This window comes from Plasmodium berghei (genome assembly GCF_900002375.2).
Source record: "Plasmodium berghei ANKA genome assembly, chromosome: 13".
NCBI classification, from domain to species: domain Eukaryota; phylum Apicomplexa; class Aconoidasida; order Haemosporida; family Plasmodiidae; genus Plasmodium; species Plasmodium berghei.
In genome coordinates this window covers 1,083,054-1,110,053 of record NC_036171.2, presented here as the reverse complement: position 1 = coordinate 1,110,053, position 27,000 = coordinate 1,083,054, and the positions used below count along the sequence as shown (strand labels likewise).

General features: G+C 22.1%; 9 protein-coding genes across 9 annotated transcripts; 4 read left to right on the top strand and 5 right to left on the bottom strand.

Moving 5' to 3' along the window:
- Positions 1–1,023: 1,023 nt before the first annotated feature.
- PBANKA_1327800 (zinc finger protein, putative) lies at positions 1,024–1,824 on the top strand (the record flags this gene model as incomplete). The annotated part of the gene is made up of 5 exons (XM_034566881.1): position 1,024; positions 1,131–1,223; positions 1,377–1,436; positions 1,548–1,672; positions 1,789–1,824. Coding segments are annotated over 5 exons (315 nt in total).
- A 37-nt stretch (positions 1,825–1,861) lies between these two features.
- Positions 1,862–4,419, bottom strand: PBANKA_1327700 (conserved Plasmodium protein, unknown function; the record flags this gene model as incomplete). Its single annotated transcript, XM_034566880.1, has 2 exons — positions 1,862–2,276; positions 2,468–4,419. 2 exons carry the CDS (start codon positions 4,417–4,419, stop codon positions 1,862–1,864), a joined length of 2,367 nt encoding a protein of 788 aa, XP_034423433.1.
- A 1,375-nt stretch (positions 4,420–5,794) lies between these two features.
- Positions 5,795–7,060, top strand: PBANKA_1327600 (zinc finger protein, putative; the record flags this gene model as incomplete). Its single annotated transcript, XM_034566879.1, has 2 exons — positions 5,795–5,846; positions 6,060–7,060. 2 exons carry the CDS (start codon positions 5,795–5,797, stop codon positions 7,058–7,060), a joined length of 1,053 nt encoding a protein of 350 aa, XP_034423432.1.
- Positions 7,061–7,373: 313 nt separating this feature from the next.
- Positions 7,374–9,905, bottom strand: PBANKA_1327500 (conserved Plasmodium protein, unknown function; the record flags this gene model as incomplete). The annotated part of the gene is made up of 1 exon (XM_034566878.1): positions 7,374–9,905. One exon carries the CDS (start codon positions 9,903–9,905, stop codon positions 7,374–7,376), a length of 2,532 nt encoding a protein of 843 aa, XP_034423431.1.
- An 863-nt stretch (positions 9,906–10,768) lies between these two features.
- Positions 10,769–12,625, top strand: PBANKA_1327400 (YL1 nuclear protein, putative; the record flags this gene model as incomplete). Its single annotated transcript, XM_034566877.1, has 1 exon — positions 10,769–12,625. The coding sequence occupies one exon, from the start codon at positions 10,769–10,771 to the stop codon at positions 12,623–12,625; it is 1,857 nt and encodes a 618-aa protein (XP_034423430.1).
- A 1,123-nt stretch (positions 12,626–13,748) lies between these two features.
- PBANKA_1327300 (fam-a protein) lies at positions 13,749–15,243 on the bottom strand (the record flags this gene model as incomplete). The annotated part of the gene is made up of 6 exons (XM_034566876.1): positions 13,749–13,853; positions 14,009–14,242; positions 14,340–14,449; positions 14,561–14,630; positions 14,730–14,949; positions 15,143–15,243. 6 exons carry the CDS (start codon positions 15,241–15,243, stop codon positions 13,749–13,751), a joined length of 840 nt encoding a protein of 279 aa, XP_034423429.1.
- Positions 15,244–17,385: 2,142 nt separating this feature from the next.
- PBANKA_1327251 (fam-a protein) lies at positions 17,386–18,946 on the top strand (the record flags this gene model as incomplete). Its single annotated transcript, XM_034566875.1, has 6 exons — positions 17,386–17,486; positions 17,680–17,965; positions 18,066–18,135; positions 18,246–18,355; positions 18,453–18,686; positions 18,842–18,946. 6 exons carry the CDS (start codon positions 17,386–17,388, stop codon positions 18,944–18,946), a joined length of 906 nt encoding a protein of 301 aa, XP_034423428.1.
- A 978-nt stretch (positions 18,947–19,924) lies between these two features.
- Positions 19,925–20,269, bottom strand: PBANKA_1327200 (mitochondrial ribosomal protein S6-2 precursor, putative; the record flags this gene model as incomplete). The annotated part of the gene is made up of 1 exon (XM_034566873.1): positions 19,925–20,269. The coding sequence occupies one exon, from the start codon at positions 20,267–20,269 to the stop codon at positions 19,925–19,927; it is 345 nt and encodes a 114-aa protein (XP_034423427.1).
- A 907-nt stretch (positions 20,270–21,176) lies between these two features.
- PBANKA_1327100 (EF-hand calcium-binding domain-containing protein, putative) lies at positions 21,177–26,112 on the bottom strand (the record flags this gene model as incomplete). The annotated part of the gene is made up of 16 exons (XM_034566872.1): positions 21,177–21,197; positions 21,423–21,563; positions 21,706–21,789; positions 21,907–22,026; positions 22,187–22,396; positions 22,497–22,565; positions 22,685–22,724; positions 22,824–22,894; positions 23,030–23,146; positions 23,233–23,361; positions 23,561–23,654; positions 23,745–23,912; positions 24,028–24,210; positions 24,420–24,526; positions 24,624–25,805; positions 26,080–26,112. 16 exons carry the CDS (start codon positions 26,110–26,112, stop codon positions 21,177–21,179), a joined length of 2,769 nt encoding a protein of 922 aa, XP_034423426.1.
- Positions 26,113–27,000: the final 888 nt, after the last annotated feature.

Here is a 27,000-nt window from a genome sequence, read left to right as displayed (position 1 = left end):
ATTTTTATCCAACATGTATATACGCTGTGATAAAATAATTAATATGGTTCGGATAAGTTTATGCAAATATAAGCTAAGGACGCACATATACACACTAGTTATATATATGTGCGTTCTATATTTTTTTCTCATATTCTTATTTATTACATTTTTATATAAACACCAATGGTAGTAACAAAAAAACAAATTAAACACACAATTTTGTAAACTTTTGGAATATGCTAATTAAACTCTTAAATACTTTATCCCATAATAATATTATTTTTGTTATACTAATGACTTTAAAAGAAGTTTTCTATCAATTTATTTCCAGTATATTAAAGAATATGATTACATATTTAATAGGTCTAAAACATATACAGTGTGCTAAGGTATATACACAGTATTATTATCACAGGTCTAATGTTAATATATAACGTTGTTTATAATTGATAAAAAAAATTGAAATAAAGTAAAACATATATGTAATAGTTAATTTCAAAATATACTAAAAATTGTATACAAAAAACATATATTTTATTCTTTGATAATTAAAGAATAAAAATAAATAAAATTTATCATTAGATAAATATGAATGACATGAAACTTCAAATTTTACTTATACCCTTTTTAACATTTTCATAAATGCATCACAAAAGGTAAATCATATAAAACTGCAATAAACACAAAAACAGCGGGAAAAAAATAAAAAAGAAGTAAAAAATCACAAATAATGTTTGACTTATATTTTTTAAACACAAAATATTAGCTGATCGCATACTTCAAAGGGCAATATTTAAATGTACGCCATGCATTATATGTATTTGTAATGTATATATATATATATATATAATATTTTTTTTTATTCACGTATTTTGTATAATTTTTTATACAAAAAAATATAACCGCAAAATTGAAATGCTAATTAAAAAGATATATTATAACTTTTTTATATAAATATAAAATTTACCAACTGAAAAACTATTAAATTAAAAACGATAATAATAACATAAGAATAAAAATAACGGCTGGCTTATATTAAAAAGTATATATTATAATTCACATGTATTTGTATATAATTACCATACGATAGTATTTTTTTGGATATTTATTTATTTCCATTTTTTTATTTTTTTCGACATTTTTTCTAGTGGCGTTGTCAACAAGAAAAAAAAAAAAACCTCGTAATACCATAAATAGTAAATTTTTAAAAATTCGAAAAAGGACGCGAGACTTTGACGAAGGTAATAAAAAAATTGTTGCGCATTTATCATTACGCTATGAAATTAAAACTGGAATTTCGATATTATTTTGATATATTATGCTTCTATGATGTGCATACAATAAGCCGTTATATTTATTTTGATTTCCCCTTATTTAATAAATTATATTTACAGTGTATAATGATTATCATACCAAGCCCGTTCTTCCGTATGATGTAGATAAAAAAGGATGTGGTATGCTTAACTATCCGAAATATAAGTTTACATATAACTATTAAGTATATATTATTTATGCTGTATGGTATGTATTCAAATAATATAAACTTATTAATAACATTTTTATAGGACAATTTAAATGCTATGCTTGTGACATTTACTTCATAAATGACAACGCAATGAAACAACATGAAAAAACGAAGAAGCATAAGAGACGAGTAAAACTCATAGCTAATGAAAAGCCCTATACTTATGTAAGCCTTTATATATATATTTCTCGTACATTATCACTTATTTGTTCAACATACATGCATAATATTGCAATATTTATATATTCCGGTATGTGTCTTTTCATTGTTTGATTTTTCAGAAAGATGCACTACGAGCTGCTGAAATTACTTTGTAATTTAATTACATTCATGGTATGAGGGAATGACCTTTATTCAAATATCTGTGAAGGAAATTATTTTTGTAAACTTCAAAAATAAATTCAAATAATAAGATGTTTGGTCTAATTGTAGGAAATCGATATATTCAATTTTTGAAAATTGATCATAGTGATCACTTTGTAAAGAAATGTTTTTTAAGTTAATATTTTCTTTCACCACTTTATTAATTTGCTCGATATTATTATGTTTCAATATTTTTGTTAAAAAATACTGAAACATCATTATATGCTGTTTAGTATCTTCATCATTTTCCTGTTTGTTAAATTCATTCAATTTTTTTTTTTCTTTTTTATTATTATTTAATAACATTAATTCGCATAATTCAAATAGACAAAACAAAATAGATTTATGTTTGGATAAATTTTTTCCATGCTTTTTTTCGCATTCTTCATTTTCCATTTTGGATATCCTATTTAAAAAAGAAATAAATTAAGTTAATTTAGACATATTGAAATAGTAATACTAATAATTCTATATTCACTTAACATTTAAAAATATATTATTGGGCATACAATCTCTCCTATTATAAGATTGTATGAGGTATTGTATATGTTTAGGTGGGTAAGCATGTATATTCCCACCATTTAAAAATATTTTTACCTGCAAAAACGTGATTCATATTCCATAAATATTAAATCTGTAAACGGGATATTAGGAAAGTTAGTATTTCCTTTTATATTGATAGTAGTTTTGGATTCGAACGTTTTTATATTAGATGAATAGAAGTTAATAAATCGAAAACATAATAATATATCATTAATTATACTTTCTTCTGTATTATTAAAATTAAAATCATAATCATATTTTTTTTTCATTTTGCCAATTTCTATATCAGTAACCAACAAATTAATTCCTCTTTTTTTCATTAAAAATAATAATGTATACACGTCTAATGGATGATTAAATATGTCACTTAACACGTCAATTCCATTGTCTTGTAATATTATACCATCATTATTTATGTGAAAAATAAATTTATTAGAAATTTTGCTTTGTATTTTTATAATTACAGTGTTTTGAATGTATGTAATTTCCCATTTAATATAAGGGAAGCTGCTTATAGTATTTAAGCTTACATAATAGTTACCAACTTTGTTGTTATAAATTTTTAAATATGCTTTATTATTTATTGAAACGCATTCACTTTCTATTTTAATTAAATTTATTTTATCATGGAAATTTAAGGTATCATATTCATTTTTATTATTTGTTTCGTCTTCTATACAATTATTTGCTTTTTTTTCAACGTGATCATCATCATTAATTGTGCCGTTCATATTATCAATAAAAACAATTTCATCAATCTCGTTTTTTTTATTTAAATGCAGAAACTTTTCTGGGATCAATAAATTCGCCAGTTTCACATTTTGGTTCACTTGAACATAAAAAACTTCCATATAATGATCATTATAAATATAAGAAGGTATTTCGATTTCAAATACATAAGAAAGTATATTATTCGTTTCATCTATAGGCATTAAGTTAATAGTATTAGCCTGGGGAAAATGCATATTATTTTTTTCACCAAAACAATTTTCTACCTTTTCTGTATTTTTAGTAGACGCATCCAAAGATGAGTTCAACAAAGACGATTGATTAGTAAATATATTAATTTTAAATAAATCTATAAAAATATGATTATTAATATATTCATAAGATCTATTTTTTATAAGTAAACTTACAAAATGCATGTTATATGTTTTTTTCGAAGGAATCATATATATTGTTGCAGTTTTAAATTGTATTTTATCATTTGAATTTAATATTTCAGTTATTATACTATTTTCAATAGTAAAAAAGTCGTTTTTTTTTATATTATTTTCCAATTGATTTAATAAGATATATTTTTTAAATATCATTTTATTAGTATATTTTATATATTTTTTAAAGAGATAATTTTTCAGAATAAAAAGGATTTTAAAATTTTCTAGACAATAGCTTCGTATGTTGGGACTTATTGTATAATAATCAGTAAACAGAATAAAAAAAAATAAATATGTCATTTGAAGCATTTCACAGCAATTTTGAAAACTTTCTAACTCATATTCTTTAAAAAATTCCTTAAAAAAATGGTAAATAACGTTTATAGATTTACTGTTTAGGATATTGTAAAAATACATCGATTTTATTTTGCAATTCACACCGTTATGTGTATCATTTAATTCTTTATTATGTATGTATTTAGTAAAAAAATTATCATATACGCATTTGTATATATTTATATCAATATAATAAAGCGGAACGTTTGTATTTAGAGAATAATATTTTTTAAACAATTTATTTTTTATTCCTTCTTTTGTCGTTTCGATATAAGAACCCATTTTATTTACTAATTTATCATCATATTCATCATATGTGCTTATTCTGACGTTGTCTAATAAATCGTTTTTTTTTTCAATATCTTCAACTTTAGCTTCATTTTCAATCTTAATTTTTGGTATTTTTTTTTTTTTTATTTTTTTTTTGCCCTTCTCATTTTTCTCCCCTATATTTTTTAAATTGTTCTTTTTCTTTTCATCATTAATTTGGCTGTTTTCAATCCTCTTTTTCATTTTAACTATAGATGTATTTTTATCTTTTTTGAATGGTCTTTTTTTCTATATGAACACATAATTTATATAAACCTTTATTTTTCCTCAATTTTAAGGGAAGCCATGGGAAAAATTATTATTAAAGCATGTCAAAAATACAAATAAACATTAAACTAAATTTTTTTATCGTATAAGCATAATAAATCGTAATATTTTTTGTTTTACATTAATTTTATTATATTATTTTATGCACATTTTTTTATATATTTAAGCGTTTTATGGTATATTTTGTCTAAGACAAAAAGTATAATAATACTATAAATAAAAAAATATGCAAAGAGAATTTTATAAAAAAAAACAAAAACAAAATGGAATAAAACATAGATAAATTTAAAAAACTTCTTATGCTAATATTGAATAGATAAAGTAAGGAATATGATAAAATCAAAGAATAAGATGCATTTCCTTTTTTAAATATCTATAATTTGTAGAAAGGTATAAAGACTTATTTTTTTTATCCATCAAAACGAAAATAGAAAATCCTATATAAAGCATATACCAATTTTATTTAATAGAATAACCTTGAATATATAAGAAATTGATAGTGTGAAAGGCTGAATGAAATATATATACCACATATATCCCATGGATAATAATGATGCTTAAACGTGCCATATGCACTCCCCAATACAAATAATACCTAATTAAATATATATAGTGTAGGCAAAAAAAAGAGAAAAAAACGAAAATGCGAGATATCATTTTTTGTAATATCATTTAAAGTTTTAATGGTGGTGGAAATAACTCTTTGGGAAAGTATTTAAAATAGTTAAACACAGAAGTTGCGTCAAACATTTTTTAATATTTTTTTAAAATAAATCTTGTTGAATATAACTTATTTGATTGTTATTTAGTAGGATTGTATGGGAAAAAACAAACAAAAAAAGAGAGCAAAGGTATTGAGCAGGAAAAAAATACCCAAATTATTTTGATATGATATTTCTTTGGAAATAAAGATATAAAAAATATGTATAATAAATGTATGTAATAATTTGAAATTAATTGACAAATTGTATTTTGAACGCAATCGATGAATAAAATATAAAAATATATCTTATTAAAATAACGAAAGTAAAACAGTGAAAACAAAATTTTTACAATATTATTTTTTATATAGAGAACCACTCGGATATTTATAAAGCTTATACTAAAAAATAATGAATCAATTGTTCTTTTTTAAAAATAAAAAAAAACAAGTATATAAATGTTTATTTTTAAACAATTTTTTTTAAGGAAGTGGTTTAAAAAAGATAAATAAATATTTAATTTTAATTAATTTATTTTATTATTTTGTTCTATTTTTTGTTTGTTTTTTGGGTATATAGCGATAAACAAAATGGATAAAATGAACGACGATGAGATATTGGATAAAATATCGAATATGACAAGTATGTTTAAAAAAAATAAAAAATTAATATTTATATAATTTGTTTTAAACCGTTAATCTATGTATGTTGTATATATCTTAGCATAAACGCGTGTATAAATATAATATAAAGTGGATTTTTATCACCTTATTTGCATACATATGTTTCGGTTTAAATATATCCACATACATACGTAGTTATATATATATATATATATAATGTGTATTTTTTTAGATAACTTAAGTAATGTTCCTTCATCGGCTGCAAGTAATATAAAAAAACAGAAAAAGGTAAAAAAACGAAAGACAGGGAAAAATAAGAAAAACTCCAATAAAACAAATAATCATAATGACAACAAACCTGTTATTGCGTCTTATGAAGAGCATAAAAAAAAAGATATATGCAAATTTTTTTTTAAAAAAGGGAAATGCATACATAATGAGAAGTGCAATTATTCTCATGATGTTACACCAATTTATAAAATTTCAAAATTATGTAAATTTTTAATAAAAGGGAATTGCCATAAAGATAATTGTATGTTTTCTCATGATTATAATTTTTTTTTTTGTCGTAACAATTTAATAAATAATTCATGTACAAATCCATCATGCAAGTTTAAGCATGCCAAAATCGACACATCTATAACAAATACAGACAAATATAATATTGAAGTTGATAACCTTTTGAGTAGTGATGACAAAATAAGATTTTTATACAATAATAAAAATTATTTAACTGAGTTATTAATTAACAAATATATATCTCATGATAAATTGAGAGAAGTAAATATAGAAAAAATAAATAAAAAAGATATATACCCATGGTTTATTAATGGTATCATTGATCTTATTAAAGTAGACTTTAAACATGGAAATACAAAGTATTTTTATGATTTATTAAATAATTATAAAAATAAAGAACATAATTTAAATGTATTTTTAAATGAAAATAATGCAAATGATTTAATAAATAACATGAGTGAAAATTCCGTAAGTCAAAAAGAAAACGATCACAGTGATATTAAAAAAAATAAAAATGCCAATGATGATACGAATGATGTTCATGCTGATGATAATCAAACAATGGAAAATAAAAAGGAAGAAGTGCAAAATAATGAAAAAGGTGATGAAAAAAATGAGGAAGACAATGACAATTTCAACGATGATAAATTTTATTTGAGTGAAGAAGAAGATTATACTCAATACTTAAATAAATATTTTGATATGGATAAATAAATTTAATAATGAATATTGTTTAATACATTTGATTATTCTATTGTAATTCCAATGGTCCGAAGTATATCCGTTGTTTGTAACATGGTGTTACTCAGAAATTGTATATAGACACTTGAATTATTGTATATATACACATTTAAAAATAAATATTCTTATTATTTAATTAGTATTTTAGGCTTAAAAATCAAACAAAAACAAATAAATAAAATAATAGCATCACAAAATGCCAAATAAAATGAAAATAAAAAACATGCTACCAAATTAAATTTTAAAACGAATATAGATATATGTGGGTGCGTGCATATACTTAGTTTCATATAAATTTTTTTTTTTTTTCTGTATACCTTTTTAATTTGTTTTCTCCTATAAAATTATTATACGCTAATAGTGTAAAAATTAATTTATGAAAATTAATTTTTTCAATATTTGAATTTATAAATGAAAAAACGAAAAATTTATTGAATTTGTTTATATCAAATTTGGTATAATTTTTTTTAAGTATATTTTTTAAAAAAACTAAATCATTTTGACTTTTCACATAAAAAATTTGTAATCTTAGAATTTTTTTATAAATATTACGAATTTCATCATCGTTTATGTTGTGGTCAGATGTACGTGCTTTATAATGCCCACATATTTCATTCTCATAACTATTGTTTTCATTAGTTATATACATTTTCAATTCATATATTAATGCAATTATAAGCTTGATATATGTTATTTTATCGGTTACGAGTATTTTATTTTCCGGATATATTTGTCTTTCTACATCATTTGGTATTACACAGTTGGCACTATTTTTAGGGGCGCTATTACTTTTACAATTTCCCCCTGATATGTTATGAGATATATTCATTAAGAAACAATGTTTATAACCCCCTACATTTCTATATTCAATTTTTAATAAAGTTTTTATTAATTTAATAATATTAGTTCCTTTGCACATCATAAACGTTATAAAATCAAACTCTTTAATTTTTTCATAAGTACAATAAAATATTAACTTTTCAAAATGTAACCTGGTAAAGCTATTTAAAATGTTTATCGTAGTTATGCACGAAAATCCATTACATTTTTCCTTTATAATTTTACTAAATAATAGAAACAGTTTCTTATCCTTAAAATTGTACTTTGAAAATGTATATAAAATATTTTCTATATGAGATGGGGGTATATTATATATTTTAGGGCGTTTATTATTTTTTTTGACATCACAATTGGTTCCCTTATTGCTAGAATTGCAATTATAATTTGTTACGTTGGTATTATTTAATAATATTTCATTTTGCAGATATTTTAATAAATCCACATTTTCTTCCTTTAAATAATAGTTGCACGCATTTAAAATGTAGACAAGATTTTTATTAGAAATATTGTTCATTTGTTTTATTTTGATATACATTTCTTTGTAAAATAGAAACACTTCTTTAGCATTACAATTTTTGTCAAACAAATAAATGCAATGGGTAAATAGCCTCACTAAGCAATCATCATTTAAATATTTTATTAGTTTTTTCAATGTTAAACTAAAACCTTTAACTAGAGTAATATACCAATTTAATCTATCATTTCTTATGTTATAATTTTCTTTTTCATATGTTATGTCATCGGGATGTGTACTATTACATTTCTCTTTATTGAAATAATTATGTGAGCGCTCTTTTGTTTGAATATCTAATGATGGTGTATATTTTTTTTTTTGAGGGGAAGAAAAGTAATTAACGCTTTGCTGTAATTCATCTAATTTTTTCCCAAATAAATTTAAATTATCTATAAAATTGGCATCACTTTTTAAAAAATGCTTATTTTCATCATTTTGATCAACACTCATGTATTCATAAAATAATTTATTTTCATCAACTGAATTGTATACGTCTTTTTCGATTTTTTTATACATATTAGTTTTTGTTCCATTAATTCGTGAGGTGTTTAAGCTATTTTGTAAATAATTAATATTTATATCTTTTAATTTACTAAAAAAATTAATATGGTTAAATATTTTAATTAATTGCATGATTTTAAAATGGAAGTTATCATCGTATGATTCTTTATTTTTATTAGTTTCAATTTTGTCTAAAAATTTACAATGTAAGAAAGGTTCAAACGTGGCCAAGAATATTTCATTGAACTTTTCTTCATTTTTTTGATAAAAATAATCTTTTAAAATTTTATTGAATTGAATAAATATTTTAAAAAAAGTAAAAATATTATTTTCGTTACCAATATGTGTATGCTTTATTTCATTATGTTCTACCTCTACTCTTTGATATACATCTTTCTCTTTTTTATCCCCTCTCCATCCTTTTCTTTTTAATTCTTCAAAATTGTGATTTGCATATATTAATAACGAATCTATATTAAATATAGAAATACAATCATCAAAATATTTTACACTATTTATATTAATAATTTTTCTTTGCCGATCTTGTTCTTTCTTTGTTAATGGCGCTTTTATTTTTTCAAGGTATATGTTGAATAAATTATACCTTTTCAAATTTTCTTTAAATAATTTTACTTTACTGAGTTCAGAATGGTTATTAACACTAAGCTCGTGAGTAATTCCTTTTTTTATTTGGCCACAACAATTGAAATGGTCATTATCGGTTGTACTTTTAATTTCATTCTTATATATAGCAGGTAAATTTTTTATGATATTTTCGTTTTGTTCTTTATTTTGATTATGTTTTTTGTTGCATAATAGTGAAAAGTTTCTCTTGTATTTTTTACAAATTGATGGATTGTGGGAAGAGAAACTATTCGTATTTCGATTTCCACATAAACATTTATGAAAACATTCTATTGCAATATTTTTATTTTCATTTATTTTGGTATTTAGTAATTTCATAATATATTACATTTATGAATATTGCTGCAAACACAGGTATGATTGCTAACTATTATTATTTTTTTTAAACGTATTATAAATTTAAAAATAGAGCCTCGTCTTATCTAGGAATTTTAACATGAGAAAAAAATAATAATCAACGCTAAAATAAAAACAAACAAATTAATAAAAATTTATACTTATATAATCTTAATTTGTGTATTATATTACATACTTGCCTGTTATGCTACATTTTCATCTTATTTTCCTGTGCGGATTATTTTACACTTGTTATTTAATTTATTATTTACTCGTTTTTTCTCTTTTTTTATATTTTGTTTTTAGCTATTTATTAAACGATATTTATTTTTGTAACAAAAAATTATAATTACAACAAATATTATCGAGATGAATAGAGAAACTAAAATGAAAAAAATATAAAAATCCTCCAAAAAATATATATATCTAGCTAAATGTAATATTCAGCACAAAAAGAAGCATCAAAAAAGAACAAAAATTTTAATATACATGTAAATAATATATGCATATTACGATAAATTACACAAAATAATTCTGAACGAAAATACTATAAAAATAAAGAGCTCAATTACTTAATAGTTTATAACCGAACAGATTTATACTGAAAATGAAAAAAATTGTAATTAATTATAAATTTTAAAAGAAATAATAAAAAAAAATGAAGCAAAGCCAGAGATGAGAAAATAGTATAGGAATAAACTTTATAATTAATTGGCATATTATAAATTAAAAAAATATTATTATATATACCTGCCTGTGTATTTCTATGTATATATGTATTATATATATAATTTTTTTTTTCGAAAACATATTACTATAAAAATATATAATTCGAAAATTATGAAATGTGGAAGGGTAAATTAGATGATAATATAAGAAATAACCCATATGATGAAGGGGAGCCAGATGAAAATTCTTTTGACAGACACGAAGAAGATGAGGATGACGACAAAAATGAGCTAGACGAGACGGAAGATGAAGAAGGTGAAGAAGGGGAAAAAGAAGATGATGAGGGTGAAGAGGACGAAGATGAAGATTACGAATTAAAAAATTACGGTATAGCACTTGAAATGCCGAAAAGAAAAAACAGAGGTAGAAATTTAAAGAAATTAATTGGCGAAGATTTAGAAAAAGATGAAAAATTTTGGAATGATAGTATATGGGAAGAAGAGGAAATAGATGAAGAATATGTAAATTCTGAAGGAGAAGAAGAATATGTAGATGTAACCGATTCCGATTTTGATGATGATAAAGATGATGCAGAGGGGGATGAAGAAGATGAAGAACAGAATGAAAATGAAGGTGATGATGATGATTCAAAAAGAAAAAAAAAAAAAATATATGCCTATATGGAAAATTTAAAAAAAAAAAAAATGCTAAAATATAATTTAATGAAAAAGAGGAAATACGATAATATGAAAAATAGCAAATCTATAAATGATATAAGAGATAAAACTGACGATAAAAAAAATCAAGAAAATAAAAAACGAAGAAAACGGAAAAAAACTGAACAAAATTATATAATGTTACATAGATCGACAAGGGATACTACTAGACAAAAAACTGAACAAATGGAAAAAAAATTTGAATTGAGAAGAATAAAAAAAGAAGATCGCTTTAAAAAATTTTATGAAAATAGACAAAAAAAAAAAGATATGCAAAGAGAAATGACAAGAGAAGAAAGATTAGAAGAAGCCAAAATAACTGAACAATATAATATGCAATCTTTGTTAGAATTGCAAGCATGGGAAGAAGAAAAAAAAAAATATGTGGAAAGTAAAAGAATTATATATCACAAACCAAAAAATGTTTTCATTAGCTTTTCATATTCAAAAGATAATAAATTACCATTAATCGAAAGCCTGAAATATGAAACGGATGTATCCAATCTAAATAATCATGGAAAAAATATAACAGCAGATGGCGAATTAATTGACAATACTGGATTATTAATAGCACACAGTACTAATATAATAAATAGTGAAACATATAAAAACGTTATTGAAATCGGACAAAATCCAAACGAAATTCATTGCCAAGGCCAAGAGAAGATAAACAAAAAAGAGAAAACGGAGAATGAAGAAAAAATGGGCAACAAGGAAAAGACGGAGGGAAAAAATGGCATCATTACACCTGAAAATGGAGAAAATACTATCAAAACTGATAAACCAAATAAGGGCATATTTGATGCAAATATCGAATTAAATTTAGAAAATATTGATCGTTGTGAAGATCTAAATATAGAATATTTAAATGAGAAAGATGGATTAGCATTTGATTGCCTAAATACTATAAATAACAATAATGCTAAGGGTGATAATGATAACAATAATTTAAACAAAACTAACGAACAAAAAAAGGAACAAAAACCGAGAGACATTGAAGAAAAACAATTTTATATTGTTACAGATCCTAATGAATTAAGTATGTATAGTAATTATAATAATAATAAGGAATGGTTAGAAAAATTTAAAAATAAGCGTAATATATGTTCAATTACAAATTTAGAAGGAATATATTTTGATCCATTGACAAAAAAATATTACAATAACGCCGATGCATTTAAATTGTTAAGATTTTTTTATCATAAAAATATGTACGATGATATAAATAACCAATTATCTATAATGGTTGATATATTCAAAAATAAGTTAATTGAAATAGAGGAATCCACAAAAAAACAAAATCCTGAGAATATTTAGTTGTTGCAATTTATCTACATTGTTAATATTTTTGTCAATAAAAAATCATATAAATACTTTCTCCTTATCGTATATGATGCGATCAAAAGAAGTGTCTTCTATTTATACACTTAGCAAGTTTGATACACTTTGGCATTTATCCTTGTCAATTTTATTTTGTTTTTGTAATATTACACAACAATAATTAACTTTTATAAATATCATTTTGCAATATTTAATAACTCATTAAGTAAAATAAAAAAATACATTCTGTAAATTGAAGAATAATAAAAAAGCGTGAATTTATAGGAATTATTATTATATTTTATATGTACAACTATCCAAATTCTTTATAGTTATTCATAAATCTTTATTGATTATATAAAATGATTAAAAAAAATACATATAGCAAGATTACCAACAATCCTATTTTAAAAAATATCGATGATAGCATTGATCATTATATGAACAATAATATCTCCCTTTAGACAGAATACATTCGATATTTTATACAATTACAATTATTATGTGAATATATCTGCAATATTGTAATGTAAGGATTAGGAAATTATTATAGTATAAGTATTGTTTTTTTTTGAAAGCTAGAAAGGCAAATATAAATTTAGAGATGTGTTACAAATATTCAAAGGGAATGCTTTTTATTAAATATAAAATAAGTACATATATATGTGAATTACGTTAAATTAGCATAATAATTTAGTTTTAGATTTTATTTAAATAAATATTATGCTTATAATTCGAATAAGAAATATTTTGTTATTTCATTAAGTTAGTATATATATGTTTACATTTTTTTTATTTCTCTAGAACCTATAAACTCTCTTTAAAATAATGTTTCTAAATTCACCATTTAATATTTGTCACCCATGGAGCTTATTATTTAGTTTTTCAAAGTCAGATAAATGCGCACAAACATTGCATGCTTATCATTTCCATATATATATTTATATATTTATCTTTAAAATAAAAAATATTAGCATATTATACGAAAACCAAACAATATTTAAAAATAAAATTAGTATCATGCAACAATAATTCAAAATACGGATAAACAATAAAAATAAGTTTATTTTATTAACATAATCATCATAATTTTAAAAAATGTCATTTGGAAATAAGTTTATTACTTTTTAAAAATATCCTTTAATTTTACAAGAGTTAAAATTTTTTTGACTATAATTTTTTTAATAAAACTTGCTGGTGTAAGGTAAGGAGCATTTGGATCAATCTGAGAAAAAAAACAAAAAAATAATAAATATATAAAATGCTCCATTTTCATTGTGAATTAATAGATATTTGTAAATATGCACATTTATATAGAAATTATATTTTTTTGATAATTGTGAAATAAAATTATGCTATTAAAATTTTTATATTGCTTACAGAGCTGACATAGGTAACTTTAACGCAATCGGCTTCCTTTTCAATAAAAAATGCTACTAAGTTAATATACATTTTGTATAAATCTCCATTTCTAATATCTTCTTCAGAATCTATGTCAGGCTTGAATGAGTTTGCACTTTCTACGAAAGGGTTTACATATTTTTTATTTTTTCCACCATCATGATCATTCATGTCTGATGAAACCAAGACTATTGCAGTTTTGTTTTTTGATAACTATAAATTAATAAAAAGAATATTTTCATAAATTAGGATATAATAATATGAAAAAACGTATATCTAGAAGGATGAAAAAAAATAAAAATTTCCTTACTTCAATTTTGTTGGCTAGTGCATGATAATATCTTTGCCATGATCTAATAAGACTTTTGTAACGTTGTTGTATAATTACTAAATTTTGATCGTATACTCGATAAATGGATCCTAAAATAAATTACAATTTTGTATAAATACAAATTAAAACATTATTAAATTTAAAAAAACAAGAAATGCATAATAAAGATTGATAAACACATAAATAAATTAATTACATACCTTTAATAAATTTATCATCGAAGTTCTTTGCGCCGTTGGGGTCCCATAACATGCTTACTACATCATCATACTATTAATAACAAAAAAAACATATTTATATATTAATAATTATATTTTTTTATTTTAAAATAATTTCATGAATTAAAAATTATTGCTTGTTAATTCATACACTATCGGGGTTTGGGATTGTAAGTTCAAGTTTTCCAATTTCAGTATCTTTGAATTTCTTAAAATATAAAACTACTCCATCTTGCTTAGAATATTCCTTGTAATCATTTGTATGCTCGGCATGTTTTTGCGCAAAATCCAAAGCTTCGGTCATAATATCTGATGCTTGTTTAGCTTCTTTAGGGTCGATATATAATTGTTGTATAGCTTCTTCATTTGGACTACATATAGAGAAAACAATATATTTTTAAATTTATTTGCATTTTTAATTAACAAAAATATATATTTATAAGAAGTTATTTTGATTTTCCAAGCGTTATATATATATACACTCACAAAATATATATAATATTCTTATAATAAACCATATATACATATTTATATTTGATATATATGTTGCAATTATTTTCTTACGAATTGGGGCTTGGGGTAGAATCGCTTGCAAATGCCATATTTTGCATATATCCAGCTACGCTTAAAAGCGCCAAAGCAATCTTAATATATCCTTTATTCATTTTGGGATTTGATAAATAAAATATTAAAAAATGCTAATATATTTGTTAGAATTGAAAATTAACAGTATAAAGGTATATAAATGTGTTAAATTGAAGGAAACGATTTTATAAAAAATTCTAAAACTTAATATTTATTTAAAAAATATAAATAATTTTTAAAATTTATTTCACGCATTTATCGGATTTTTAAATATTATTATATACTAATAAATATATATTAATAATTATAATTTAATAATGAGCGTTTTATTCTCTATATCATTAATTAGGTTCTGACTCCTTAAATGTTAGCTATTTAATTATGATTATTATTGAAATTTATATAATAATATTACTATTATATTTAGAATTATATATGAAAAACATAATATATTATAAATTTTAAAATTAAATAAACCGATTTTTTAAAAGAATGTATAAATTATTTTTTTTTTTATTTAAGCAGTGGCGTATAAGGGAACGGCAATTATTTAAACATTCATAAATATTAAATATCAAAAATATTATGACATCTAAAAAAATGATTTTAGTTATATATAACATTATTAATATGGTGCATATAGGTACCTAAGTTTTTTATTTTTATAGTTCGTGACTTAAAATTGGAAATTATTCAATTGGGTATTATATATGGAATTTATAAATGCATAGAAAAAACGTAATTATTTAGCGCTAACTTTGATTTACCTTATATAAGTTGATAATATAACTATAAAGATACGATAATAGCATAAAAAATATATTTTTTTTAATGGGCATTTGACCATATATGATCTAATATACGCAAATAATTATATTAATGAATAAGTAACCATGCTATAAATACAAATTTTAATAATTATTATATAAAAATAGTCATTTTGTTGCTCTTTTCCATTTGTTTTGGTATAAAGGATGCTTTCATAATTTTAAATATCAAAGGAATTTATTTTAAGATTGGTATTACATTATATTTATACGCAGCCTTTACCTACTATTACATCAATTATTCTTAATGCTTTATAGTAATAATTTGATAAAATTTATATTATGGTAAATTTCATTTTTGTGATTTGTTTTTATTACTTTTAATATAATTTTACTAATATATACTTTTAACATAGTTTCAAAGATGGGCCCAATGTATTAGCAGTACTGGTTTCAATACATTTTTTAAATTATTGGAATTATAAAACTCCTTTTTTATATAGCCAAGTAGTTAGTATATATATACGTACAAATGAAAACAAAAAAATTAAAATTAAAATGAATGAAATTTTATTTGATCAACAAATGATCACAGTGCACATTTTTACAAGAAATTATTTGCATATAAGGAAAATTTTGAATTTATTTTCCTAGCCAATTGCGAAAATAAGCTAATAGCAACTCCAAATATCGAGAAAATTATAATTAAAAAATAAAAGTAAATTTTGTGTATATAAATCCGTGATTTATTTACAATTTTGTTTGATTTTTTTATTATTTGTATTCGTAAATTCAAAATATTATATATTATAATTACATTATATACCCAATTGATAAATTCCAATTTTATTTTTAAGCTACAAATTATAAAAATAAAAAGTTCGGGTGCCCATAATGCAGCATATTAATAATATTATATATAACTAAAACTATTTTTTAGATGTCAAAATACTTTTTATATTTAATATTTATGAATGTTTAAATAATTATCATTCCCTTATGCTACAACGGTTTAAATAAAAAAAAATAATAATTTATACATTTTTTTAAAAAATCGGTTTATTTTCATTTTTATAATACATTATTTTTTACACATATAATTCTAAATATAATTGTAATATTATTATATAAATTTCAATAATATAATAATTAAATAGCTAACATTTAAAGAGTCGGAACCTAATTAATAATATAGAGAATACAAGACCGCATTAAATTCTATATTCCATATGTATTTATTAGTATATAATAATATTTAAAAATATATATATTTAAAAATCCGATAAATGCATGAAATAAATTTTAAAAATTATTTATATTTTTTCAAATAAATATTAAGTTTTAGAATTTTTTAGAAAATCGTTTGCTTTGATTTAGCATGCATATACTAGCTTTGTACTAGTTAATTTTCAATTTCTACAAAATATAATAATATTTTACTTATCAAGTTCAAAAATGAATAAAATATATATTAAGATTTCTTTGGCACTTTTAAGCGTAACTGGATATATGCAAAATATGGCATTTGCAAGCGATTCTACCCCAAGCCCCAATTCGTAAGAAAATAATTGCAACATATATATCAAATATAAATATGTATATATGGTTTATTATAAGAATATTATATATATTTTGTGAGTGTATATATATATAACGCTTGGAAAATCAAAATAACTTCTTATAAATATATATTTTTGTTAATTAAAAATGCAAATAAATTTAAAAATATATTGTTTTCTCTATATGTAGTCCAAATGAAACAAGTAAAGAAATATTAGATAACGACTCTGAAGACGATATACAACAATCATCATCCAACCCTAAAGAAGTAGAACATCTATTATATGACGACCCTGAAGAAGCTATAAAAGCAGCAGATGTTATATCCGAATCTTTAGCTCATATACATAAACAGATCGGAAATATAAATGATTACAAATTATATTCTAAGCAAGATGGAGCAATTCTATATTTTAAGAAATTCAAAGATACTGAAATTGGAAAACTTGAACTTACAATCCCAAACCCCGATAGTGTATGAATTAACAAGCAATGATTTTTATTTCATGAAATTATTTTAAAATAAAAATATTTAATTGTTAATATATAAATATGTTTTTTTTTGTTATTAATAGTATGATGATATAGTAAACATGCTATGGGATCCCAATGGCGCAAAGAACTTCGATAATTCATTCATTAAAGGTATGTAATTAATTTATTTATGTGATTATCAATCTTTATGATGTATTTCTTGTTTTGTTAAATTTAATAATGTTTTAATTTGCATGTATATACAATTACAATTTTTTTAGGAACCATTCGTCGAGTATACAATAAAAATTTACTAATTATACAACAACGTCACAAAAGTGGTATGAAAGCATGGAATGGATATTATCATGCATTAGGCGGCAAAATTGAAGTAAGGAAACTTTTATTTTTTTTCATCCTTCTAGATATACGTTTTTTCATATTATTATATCCTAATTTATGAAAATATTCTTTTTATTAATTTATAGTTATCAAAAGACAAAACTATGATAATCGTGGTTTCATCAGACATGAATGATCATGATGGTGGAAAAAATAAAAAATATGTAAACCCTTTCGTAGAAAGTGCAAACTCATTCAAGCCTGACATAGATTCTGAAGAAGATATTAGAAATGGAGATTTATACAAAATGTATATTAACTTAGTAGCATTTTTCATTAAAAAGGAAACCGATTGCGTTAAAGTTACTTATTTCATCTCTGTAAGAAACATAAAAATTTTAATAGCATACTTTTATTTCACAATTATCAAAAAAATATAATTTCTATATAAATGTGCATATTTACAAATATCTATTAATTCACAATGAAAATGGAGCATTTTATATATTTATTATTTTTTTGTTTTTTTTCTCAGATTGATCCAAATGCTCCTTTCTATGTCCCAAATTACTTTGTTAGAAAAGCTTTAGTCGTCAAAATTTTAGATATTGTCAAATTAAGGGATATTTTTAAAAAGTAATAAACTTATTTCCAAATGACATTTTTTAAAATTATGATGCTTATGTTAATAAAATAAACTTATTTTTATTGTTTATCCGTATTTTGAATTATTGTTGCATAATACTAATTTTATTTTTTAATATTGTTTGATTTGCATATAATTTGTTTTATTTTTTATTGTAAAGATAAATATATATGTATATTTGGAAACGATAAGCATGTACTGCTTCCGTGTATTTGTGTGACTATGAAAAACTAAATAATTAACTTCATGGGCACAGATTATTAAATACTGAATTTGTACATTTTATTTTAAAGAGATATTATGGGCTCTATAGAAATAAAAAAGCATGCACACATATATATGCAATCTTAATGAAATAACAAAATGTATCTCGTATGAATTATAAGCAGAATATTTATTTAAATAAAGTATAAAACAAAATGATTATGTCAATTTAACATAATTCACATATATATATGTATTTATTTTTTATTTATGAAAAATGTTATCTTTTTGGAATATCTATAAATTATATGTTCCATTTGAATATTTGTAGCGCATCTCTAAATTTATATTTGCCTTTCTAGCTTTCAAAAAAAAACAATACTTATACTATAATAATTTCCTAATCCTTACATTACTATATTGCAGATATATTCACATAATAATTGTAATTGTATAAAATATCGAATGTATTCTGTCTAAAGGGAGATATTATTGTTCATGTAATGATCAGTGCCATCATCGCTATTTTTTAAAACATTATTGCTGGTAATCTTGCTATATATCTTGTTTTTTAACAATTTTTACCATTAGTATTTGACTTAAATTTATCGCGAAATTTCCCCTTTTAATAAAAAAAATGAATATAATATTGGAGTTATAAATATATATGTATTATATATATAATAGTGCAATTCCTATTTTCTCGTATATCATAATTTTTACTACTATATGCTCGATTTTAATGCCACATTTCATGTAATTCGCGTGTTATTCAATAACGTGTGAAAAAGGTGCAACCAAAAAGTTCGATCTATATTTCATTTTGACATTTAAAAATCTTAAAATATAAGTATTACTATGAAATAGCTCATTCAAATCTTTGATACTTTTACTATTTGAATAAAAGGTAATACAATAAAATCTTCCAAAATAGAATGTCCCTACTTTTGGTTTTTTTATACAAAATGCGAACTTTCTCCACCCCAAATCATTAATGCTTATTATATTACCATTATATTTATTAGCTATAAAATGAAAGTTTTTCATTAAATTCTTAACGTCATCTTTTTTAATGTGTTTATTTAGGGCTATATAAGATTCATACAGGACCATTTTTTTTAATTACTTCATTAAAAGTTCTATAAAATTTATGATACATATGTTTATATTTTTTCTTCGAAAATTAATATGTGTAAAATATGTCCTATATATTACACTGTTTCCCCTTCAAATGATAATATGCGAACAAATGTATACATAATTTATATATCTATATTTGTTTCACATTTATTACATTTCACTATTCATTAACATATGTGTTACCATTTACTGTTTATATTCTACAATATTCCTTTTCTTTATGCATTAAGAATATAAATATACATTTGCTCACTATACTAAATACATATTATAAAATACACACCATTTTATATTTTTGTATTGGACTTTATTTAATATTAAAATTAAAAAGGTAAATAAGTGCCAGTTTCTTATATAAAATAAATTCATCCACATTAACATGAATGGAATCGAACAAAAATGCATATATAAAGAAATCATATAAAATTTTAAAAAACAGAGATTAAAAAACTATTATTTTAAAAATACTAATAAGGAAAATAAAATATTAATTACAACATAATTATAAAAATAAAAAATTAAGCCTAAAGTTTAATGAAAAAAAATATATAACGCGTATATTCAGCATACTTTCAAAAAGAAAATATAAAGAGAAGTGATAGTTAAAATAACAAAAAATTAGCACATAAAAATTACATTGTCGTAAATGTAATAATAAAATAAACGATAAAATAAAAATAATAGCAACCCCTAAAAAATAACTAAATAAATAAATAAAAACGAAAACAATAAACATAAAAAAAGAAAATTGTAAAAACAATGAGAAATTCTATCATTTTTCTTTACACTAATGTTTTCTTAAATTAATAGGAAACTCCTTTTAAAAATATATATTAAAAATCAAATATGGAATATAAGTAAATCAATTGGCATCCTATATTTATTTTGTATCTGACATGTTCTGAAAAAAAAGTATATATTCATGCATGTATTAATATAATAAAAGAAAAAGAAAGGAACTATTAGACTCATAAATATTTCTCTATATAATGCTGTATTATCTCTACAGATGTTGCTTATTTATTTTAAGAAAATACATATGTAATAGAACGTCGTGTAATACTCATATAGTGATTTATTTATAAATGCTGTTAATATAATTCACATATATTTATGCATTAATTACGTGAAAGGGCTGCAATGTGACTTCTTCGATATTTATTAACTGCTTAATAAAATATTCAGCACTGACATATGTTTTCTTTTTACTTTCACACACAAAATCTATTAAGTTTTTTATTTTCCCATGTGGCCAATGTAAATTTAGCTGAAGCGTTAAACACAAAAAATTGTATAATATTATTATATAGAAAAATATGAATAAAGCAAATAGACATTAATATTATAGGAAGTGATCCAAAGTTAAAAAATGTGAAAAATTTGAAAAAATAAATTTTTTTCCTTTTTACCTCTGATAATATTCTTTTTAAACTATTAACGTCAATTGATGACAAAGAATTCCAAGGAATTCCGTACACCTCTTCGAATAATGACTATAAAATTATAAAAAAACAATAAATAAAACGAGAAAAGTTACACTCTTATGTATCTTGACACTTTTCTTTTATTTTCATTGTCCTATGCCTTTATAAGGATATTTTTCTTTTTACTTGAACAGCGTTAATGTCCAAAAGTTCAACTAAGATTTGCTTGACTATGATTATGAGAACAAAAAATTCCTCTTGATTTAATCCATTTTTATTATTTCTATCAAAGACTTCCAAAAATTCCTAAAAATTAAAAAATAAATTTTATTATGTATAACTAATCTTCATACATTTTTATAGATATTATTCTTATTACATTTATTGTTTTTTCATATGTTAATTCTTTTAATATTATTTTAAATGCTGACTAGTTATATAATTCTATAAGTTTTTGAAGCGTTACCTTAATATCATTTTCTGAGGTTAAGTTAATTCCTTGTGATTTTAAAAATTTCAAAATTTTATCAGAATTTATAACGCCTCTATTTTCTTCATCTAATCCCACCCATATACTAAACATTTTTTCTTGTATATTTGATGGCACTGTGCTCGATTTTATTAGCAATTGCCTCCAAAACAAATCACCTCCTTCTTTCACGGCGTGTAAGGTGGACTATAAAAAAAAACCCATGTGTATACCCCATATATATTTATAGTTGTAAGGGAGAAAGTATACTCTGAAAAATATAAAGAATAATGTAATATGTGTTTACCTTTATTTTGATAGCATCAATCAATTCGGATATTCTTTTTATATTATCTGATCTTTCAAATTCCCAAACCTGAAGAGTAAAAAAGACGGATGAATAACATATCTATATATAAATACTTATGAACTATTTTTCAAATTCTTCAAATACTCTATATGCATTTTATTCACAATGCTTTCAGTGTTTCTAACCCTTTCCAGCAACTTAGTGTCAATTAGGTAACCAGTTTTACTAATCATTATATAATAATAAATTATATATTTTAATATAAAAACAAATACTAATATACATACGCATATGGACACGCTTCCATGCGCATATAATTGAAACCATGTTATATTATCTACTCTTAATAAAAATATCCAGCATGATAATATTACCAAAAAACAAAAGCATAGTGCCTAAAAATATATATATATATATGTATAAGTATACTGTTTTCTTAATTTAAGATGCGTATAGTCACACACAAAAACAAATCACTAAAAGTCAATGCACTCCTATAAGCACAAACATGTATTTATTATTTTGATTACTTGAAAAATGAAATTAATTATAGAAGGGCCATTACCCCAAAAAAAAAACAGTTGCTCATGTTTGTTGGGAAATGTTGTTTTGTAAATAAAATAATTAATTGACGAAGGATGCAATGACTGCATTAAAAAAAATAATAATAATAATATATTATAATTTAAAAATACAAACTATTATATTTAATTAGAGTTGTCAATTCATTTACCTGTTGTTTTAATAATTTATAGTAAGGAATAATTTCCTTTGTGTTTTGGTCACTAATATCAATATGATATTTATTTAGTAAGTATTTTGATATGTTTCCTGGTAGCAACTTTCTGTCTATTTTGTATAGCTGAGATAAAATTTTAAAATGCAAATATTATTTTATTATTGAAATTGATAAAATTATCATTTCATTATATAGCATATAAATAAACATATATATGATAATATTATTAATATGCTTTAATCTAGATACACATTTATGTATTGAGGTAAAAAAAATAAGGTACAACATGCATGGTAATTTTATTATTTTTCATTTTCTTTACGTAAATAAATAATAAAACGAATCCCAAAATACAAAATAGGGACAATAAATTTAAGAAAATGACTTCCTCCTTCAAACGAATGCTAAAAAATGGCCTGTAAAATAAATTAATATGAATAAATGCGAACCGAAATGGACATCCAAAATGCAACAACGTTTATTTTTATCGTATACATATATTTTACCTCAAAGAAATACATGCAAACACTAAAAATAATATAACCGCGTTTGGAATTTTTATTAATTTGACATTATATTTTAACAAGCAAGCACGCATGTATTCATAATAGTAATATCCATTTGGATCTAAGCCAGGAATACTTATGGCATCTACATTTTCAGAAAAATCATATCTATAAAAAAAAGAGATATAGAGAATAATTGAAAAATTAAAAAATAAATACGCACTCTTTTCCGCCCTAAACAAATTATATATGCTTTCCGTTTTTATTAACATGAAAATATTACCTGTGGGCTAAATATTTAGAATTTCTGGTATATTTAATAAAAGAAAAAATATTTTTGAAACATCCTTTTCTGCTGTCTTTCATGTCTTTTATTATGTTTTTAATGTCACAATTATCAGCCTCAGAAAACCATTTTAATATGCTTCTTGTTACGAAATGGACATTTAGTATAAATAACGAATAACTTCAAAAAAAAAAAATATATAGTATAATATGATAATATTAAATAAAAATGTACAAGAAGAGCAATAATGCATGTGTGTAACACAAAAATATGTAAAATTCACAAGAAGCAACGCAATTATATTGTGAGAAAAAAATCCAACTCTAACATTATAATCATGCGCATATTGTGTATGCATATTTCATATTTATTTTTAATCATATTTATACCATATTAAGAAATTCATGGAAATAAAAAGTATCTTTTCAAATATTATCTCTAAAAGGGGCTCCACATTATGAAGAACTTCATCAACATTTCTTTGTTTAGGCAATATCTAAAAAATAAAAATAAATATGAATATATGATATAAATTCAAAGCAAATGCACGGTGTATTGATTTTTTCTATATTTCTATAATTTTTTTATATTACATCATTAAAAATAATGTCATCCAATGCTTCAGCAGCTTTTGATTGCAATATTCCCCATATAGTTAAATTAATAATTGTAATTAAAGAAATTTGCCTAAATGCTGTATTTAATAAATCTTTTCTAAATTTATCTTTTGAATTTCTTACTTTTTTTTCAATATAATAAACAACATTTTGTATTAATAGTCCAAAAAATAAAGTGAATAATATGATAAATAAAAATGCAAAACTTTTTTTATTTTCATATTTCCATAATTTTTGCTTTGCTTCTTCATTAGCACTACAAAATTCTGGGCCAAATGAGTCGTAATTACAATCCCTTATTATTAAATTCTCATGTTCAAATTTTTCATGTATATTAGACTTTATACCCAATAAATTTTTTATATATTTTACTATATCATTAATACCAATTAATTCTTTTATATCACTTTTTCTTAAACTATAATTGATATTATCCATTGAGTCATTAATCATATTTTTATCTTCTTCCTCATTTTTTGGGGCTATTGTCTTATTATCATTAGACTGAAAATGATTTTTTAGCAGTTCAAATTTTTTATATATCTCGTTATTATTTGCTTTATTATTATTTTCCGTTAATGGATAATTCTCGTTTGAATTATTTTTGTGTCTATTATTTTCTGAATTTGATGAATTATTCGAAAAATCGTGGGGAGTTATTATCTTATCTGATTTTTTATTACTCAATGATTGATCGGATTGCGATTTATCTTCTTTTTCATCTCCTGAAATATTCTGATTTGTTTCTGTCAATTTTTCATCATTTATTTTGGAAATTTGATCATCATTATGGTTATCTAATTGATTATTAGCACTTACTTTTCCATCATCATTTTTTGTAATATCATTAAAGAATATTTTAGTGGTTTCATTATTAGCTGCGACATTTTCTCCATTACCAAAAAACTTAAGATTATTTTCTGATTTATCTAAATTTGCTGAATTTTCTTCTTCATTTTGTTGTTTCCTTATTTGTTTATCTAATTTAGATTGAAAATGTAGCAATTTTTTAAGGTGTTCTATATTAAACACCTCATTATTATCTTCTATTAATACACGATTATACTGTTTGTGGTTATGCGCATCTAATTCTATTAGTTTTTCATTATTCTCCAAAATATTTTCTATTAAAATTGATATAGGATATTTAAAAAAAATCTGAAAAAAGAAAAAAAAGTAGGATATGAAATATAGCATTATGCATATTTGCTATGATGATTTTCGAAGAATATCGTATACAATTGAATAAAAACACATTTGCATGTTTGTATTATTAATTTTTAATGTACAAGTATGAAAACGTTTCATTCGTTTATTATAAATATTAATTTATGGATGTGCATAAATATATATGTTTTCATTCATAAATGATAAATCCATTATATCTATATAGAAAATAATATATTTCTTTTCACTATTTTCTTTAACGAACACATAAAAAAATTAGAGGATAGAGTTTTAACATATTATAGGTCCTGCTAATAAAATGAAAAAAAAAAATGATTTTATTGTTATTTTCGATTTTTCATTTAAATAATATGGATTCGTTTTTTATATAATGTATACATGTTTTTATAATTTTAAAAATCCACTTTATTTCATTTTTCACAAAACCATAATAGTATAATTATAATCAAAATGTTATAACATATAACAAAAATAATAAATTTTATTCTAACCTTAAAAATGAGATGATTTTGTAATTTTAAAACTAGTTACCATTTATTAATATGGTTTTTTTAGAAACGTCCTAAAAATTACATGCTGTGTTGTGTATTTCTTTTTCTTTTCTACAAACTTCAAAAAAAGAAAAATAAATAAATAAATAAATAAATATAAATGAAAAAAAATATCGAGAAAAATGCATATAATAATAATAAGACAGATATATTAGTAGAAGTAAAAATGAATTGTCTTTTTAATGCGTTGTTTCAGAATTACGCTAGTGAAACAGATTGTTTATAATGCCCACTTTAAATATAACTGTTTCCTCTTTATTAATATTTATTTTAGTTAACATTTATATTTTTTTAATTTTACATTATTAAAAATTTTTTTTTATAATTATTTTTCTGATTTATCTTCAAAATTTTAATAAGTATAATAAGAACATAAAAGGTATTTAATGTCTTTACAAAATTTATATATTATGTTTCTAAAATATTTTTATGTACCATTTTTATAATTTTTTCTATTATAAAAAATAATAAATAAATAAATAATTTGCAATATTATTTGCATTACGTAATATTCGTACATATATGATTTTGGGTAGTGCAAACATGAATATGAACAAAATGTTTTATAACAGTAATAGAGTATTTATATCCAATAAAAATGTATATATATTTAA